This window comes from Hemibagrus wyckioides, linkage group LG26, assembly GCF_019097595.1.
Source record: "Hemibagrus wyckioides isolate EC202008001 linkage group LG26, SWU_Hwy_1.0, whole genome shotgun sequence".
Lineage (NCBI taxonomy): Eukaryota > Metazoa > Chordata > Actinopteri > Siluriformes > Bagridae > Hemibagrus > Hemibagrus wyckioides.
Genome location: NC_080735.1, coordinates 21,600,755 through 21,605,754, shown reverse-complemented (window position 1 = coordinate 21,605,754; position 5,000 = coordinate 21,600,755). Strand labels below are relative to the sequence as shown.

General features: G+C 43.0%; 1 protein-coding gene across 1 annotated transcript in view; it reads left to right on the top strand.

The window, feature by feature from the left end:
• LOC131347123 (putative leucine-rich repeat-containing protein DDB_G0290503) overlaps positions 1-5,000 on the top strand; it is a 37,551-nt gene that overhangs the window by 6,756 nt on the left and 25,795 nt on the right. The window contains exons 9-10 of the mRNA XM_058381020.1: positions 2,484-2,546; positions 2,702-2,764. Coding sequence (XP_058237003.1) covers positions 2,484-2,546; positions 2,702-2,764 — 126 coding nt within the window. The remainder of the gene's footprint in view (positions 1-2,483; positions 2,547-2,701; positions 2,765-5,000) is intronic.

The following is a 5,000-nucleotide window of genomic DNA, read 5'->3' as shown; positions in this document are numbered from 1 at the left end:
GTCTCTTCCTCAGCGACACTGTCTCTCAACCATACAGCATGGCTGGTCTCACCACTGTCTTGTATCACCTTCCCCTTGATTCTCTCTGATATTTTTCTATCACAAAGAACTCCTGACACCTTTCTCCACCCATTCCAACCTGCCTGCACTCGCTTCTTTACCTCCTGTCTGACCTCCTCTGACAACTGGTCCATCACCATAGCAAACAGGAAGGGGTTCAGAGCTGATCCATGATGCAGTCCCACCTCCACCTCACCACCCCACCTCCTGCTACTCCTGACTTCCTCATACAGTACCACAGCTCTTCACTTGGCACCCTGTCATACGCTTTCTCCAAGTCTACAAACACACAGTGCAGCTCTCTCTGACCATCCCTATACTTCTCCATCAACATTCTCAGAGCAAAAATTGCATCTGTTGTGCTCTTTCTGGGCATGAAGCCATACTGCTGCTCACAAATTTCCACTACCTTCCTTAACCTAGCTTCCACTACTCTTTCCCAGAGCTTCATTGTATGGCTCATCAACTTTATCCCCCTATAGTTGCTGCAACTCTACACATCACCCTTATTCTTAAAGATCAGCACTAATACACGAACCACACTAATTCACTCTCTAAAACCCTGTTAAACAGACTAGTTAAAAATTCCACTGCTGCCTCTCCTAGACACTCCCAGACCTCCACCGGGATGTCGTCAGGACCAACTGCCTTTCCACTTTTCATCCTCTTCAAAGCCTTCCTGACTTCATCCTTTCTAATCTTATCTACTTTCTGTTCCACAGAGTTCACCCCTTCTATTCTTTTTTCCCTCTCATTTTCCTCATTCATCAGCTCTTCAAAGTTCTCCTTCCATCTCCTCTGTACACTCTCCTCACTTGTGAGCATCTTTCCATCTCTATCCTTAATAACTCTAACTTGCCGCACATCCTTCCCATCTCGATCCCTCTGCCTAGCTAACCTGTACAAGTCCTTCTGTCCATCTCTAATGTCTAACCTAGTGTACAACTCATCATACACCTTCTGCTTGGCCTTAGACCCCTCCCTCTTCACTCTGTGCTGTAACTCCTTGTATTCCTGTCTATTCTCTTCAGTCCTGTCCATGTCCCACTTCTTCTTGGCTAACCTCTTCCTCTGAATACTATCCTGAACTTCCTCATTCCATCTCCTTCCAGATGACACACCCAGCACCCTTCTTCCCTGATCAGTGGTCAACACAACCTGACCACCCAGAGCCTGCCTCGACTTCTGTTTAAATTCCTCACAACATTCCTCCTTTTTCAGCTTCCACCACTTGGTTTTCTTTTCTATCTCTATCTTTGACCTCTGCTTACAGACCATCAAAGTCATCCTACACACCACCATCCTATGCTGTCTGGCTACACTCTCTCCCACTACCACTTTACAGTCACTAATCTCTTTCAGATTGCCTCTTCTACATAGGATGTGGTCTACCTGTGTGCTCCTACCTCCACTCTTGTAATTCACTCTATGGTCCTCCCTCTTCTGAAAATAAGTGTTAACCACAGCCATGTCCATCCTCTTAGCAAAGTCCACTACCATCTGTCCTTCAAGGTTCCTTTCCTTAACTCCAAACTTGCCCCTCACCTCCTCATCACCTGTCATCACCCCTCACCAACATGTCCATTAAAATCTGCTCCTATCACCACTCTCTCCCCCGTGGGAATACTCTCTATCACTTCATCTAATTCACTCCAGAATCTCTCTTTCTCCTCTAACTCACAACCTACCTGTGGGGCATAACCACTGACAACATTCAACATCATCCCTTCAACCTCTAACTTCAGACTCATCACCCTGTCTGACACTCTCTTCACCTCCAGAACATTCCTCACAAACTCCTCCTTCAGGACCACACCTACCCCATTTCTCTTACTATCCACACCATAATAAAACAGCTTGAATCCTGCTCCTATACTACGAGCCTTGCTCCCCTTCCCCCTGGTCTCCTGTACACACAGTATATCCACCTTCCTTCTCTCCATCATATCAGCCAGCTCTCTATCTTTCCCTGTCATAGTACCAACATTCAGAGTTCCTATTCTCAGTCCTACACTCTTACCTTTCCTCTTCTCTCTCTGTCTGCACACTCTCCTTCCTCCTCTACTTCTTCCACCAACAGTAGCCCAATTTCCACCAGCGCCCTGTAGGTCAATGGCGCCGATGGCGGTCGTTGTTAACCCGGGCCTCGACCGAACCGGTATGAAATTCAGAGTACTGATGATTCGCATGGTTAAATTTGGCAATGTTTTACACCGGATGCCCTTCCTGACACAACCCTCTCTATTTATCTGGGATAGGGACCGGCACAGAAGTCACTGGACCGTGACCCCATGGCTAGATTAAATCAATGGATAAATAAATAAATAAATAAATAAATAAATGAATTGATAAATAAATAAATAAATTAACTATTTAATTAATTAATTACTGAGATTGTGATTGTGTGTTATTTGTGCTTGTAGGTCTCGAGAAGGAGCTAAATGAGAAATCAGACAGGATTTCAGAACTGCTTGGCCGGAATCGGTGTAAGAACACACACACACATACACACACACACACACACACACAAACTAATTACTTACCACTACACACACACACACACACACACAAACTAATTACTTACCACTACACACACACACACACACACAGTCTAGTGACTGGGATTATTTCTTGGTTGTAGATTTGGAGGAGAAGATCGCTGACACGCTGACAGAATGCAACGACCTTCAGGAGAATTACAACAGTGAGATTATCATTAATCATGTTTTAGTTTATATTATTATTATTATTATTATTATTGTTGTAGTTGTTAAAGATTTCATATTTTTTAAATCAGATTCATAAAGTAAATGTCTTTGTAGTGGTGTGTGTGTGTGTGGTGAGTAATTAGTGTGTGTGTGTGTGTGTGTGTGTAGTGGTGAGTAATTAGTGTGTGTGTGTGTGTGGTGAGTAATTAGTGTGTTTGTTTGTGTGTGTGTGTGTGTGTGTGTAGTGGTGAGTAATTAGTGTGTGTGTGTGTGTATTGGTGAATAATTAGTGTGTGTGTGTGTGGTGAGTAATTAGTGTTTGTTTGTGTGTGTGTGTAGTGGTGAGTAATTAGTGTGTGTGTGTGTAGTGGTGAGTAATTAGTGTGTTTGTTTGTGTGTGTGTGTGTGTGTGTAGTGGTGAGTAATTAGTGTGTGTGTGTGTAGTGGTGAGTAACTAGTGTGTTTGTTTGTGTGTGTGTGTGTGTGTGTGTGTGTGTGTGTGTCAACGTGAGTAATTAGTGTGTGTGTAAGTGTGTGTTTGTGTGTGTGTGTGTAGTGGTGAGTAATAAGTGTGTGTGTATGTGCGTGTGTGTCTGTAGTGGTGAGTAATTAGTGTGTGTGTGTGTGTGTGTTTAGTGGTCAGTAATTAGTGTGTGTGTGTGTGTGTGTGTGTAGTGGTGAGTAATTAGTGTGTGTGTGTGTGTGTGTGTGTGTAGTGGTGAGTAATTAGTGTGTGTGTGTGTGTGTGTGTGTGTGTAGTGGTCAGTAATTAGTGTGTGTGTGTGTGTGTAGTGGTGAGTAATTAGTGTTTATGTATGTGTGTGTAGTGGTGAGTAATTAGTGTGTGTGTGTAGTGGTGAGTAATTAGTGTTTGTGTGTGTGTGTAGTGGTGAGTAATTAGTGTATGTGTGTGTGAACTGGTGAGTAATTAGTGTATGTGTGTGTGAACTGGTGAGTAATTAGTGTATGTGTGTGTGAACTGGTGAGTAATTAGTGTGTGTGTAAGTGTGTTTGTGTGTGTGTGTGTGTTTAGTGGTCAGTAATTAGTGTGTGTGAGTGTGTGTGTGTGTGTCTCTCTCTAGTGGTGAGTAATTAGTGTGTGTGTGTGTGTAGTGGTCAGTAATTAGTGTGTGTAGTGGTCAGTAATTAGTGTGTGTGTGGTGGTGAGTAATTAGTGTGTGTGTGTAGTAGTCAGTAATTAGTGTGTGTGTGTGTGTAGTGGTCAGTAATTAGTGTGTCTGTGTGTGTGTGTGTAGTAGTCAGTAATTAGTGTGTAGTGGTCAGTAATTAGTGTGTGTGAGTGTGTGTGTGTGTGTGTCTCTCTCTAGTGGTGAGTAATTAGTGTGTGTGTGTGTGTAGTGGTCAGTAATTAGTGTGTGTAGTGGTCAGTAATTAGTGTGTGTGTGGTGGTGAGTAATTAGTGTGTGTGTGTAGTAGTCAGTAATTAGTGTGTGTGTGTGTGTGTGTGTAGTAGTCAGTAATTAGTGTGTAGTGGTCAGTAATTAGTGTGTGTGAGTGTGTGTGTGTGTGTGTGTCTCTCTCTAGTGGTGAGTAATTAGTGTGTGTGTGTGTGTGTGTGTAGTGGTCAGTAATTAGTGTGTGTAGTGGTCAGTAATTAGTGTGTGTGTGGTGGTGAGTAATTAGTGTGTGTGTGTAGTAGTCAGTAATTAGTGTGTGTGTGTGTGTGTGTAGTGGTCAGTAATTAGTGTGAATGTGTGTGTGTGTAGTAGTCAGTAATTAGTGTGTAGTGGTCAGTAATTAGTGTGTGTGTGTGTGTGTAGTGGTCAGTAATTAGTGTCTGTGTGTGTGTGTATGTGGTGGTCAGTAATTAGTGTGTGTGTGTGTGTGTGTGTGTGTGTGTGTGGTGGTCAGTAATTAGTGTGTGTGTGTAGTTGTCAGTAATTAGTGTGTGTGTGTGTCTGTGTGTAGTTGTCAGTAATTAGTGTGTGTCTGTGTGTTGTGGTCAGTAATTAGTGTGTGAGTGTGTAGTGGTCAGTAATTAGTGTGTGTGTGTCTGTGTGTTGTGGTCAGTAATTAGTGTGTGTGTATAGTGGTCAGTAATTAGTGTGTGTGTGTCTGTGTGTTGTGGTCAGTAATTAGTGTGTGTGTGTGTGTGTAGTGGTCAGTAATTAGTGTGTGTGTGTGTAGTTGTCAGTAATTAGTGTGTGTGTGTGTAGTGGTCAGTAATGTGTGTGTGTGTGTGTTGTGGTCAGTAATTTGTGTGTAGTGGTC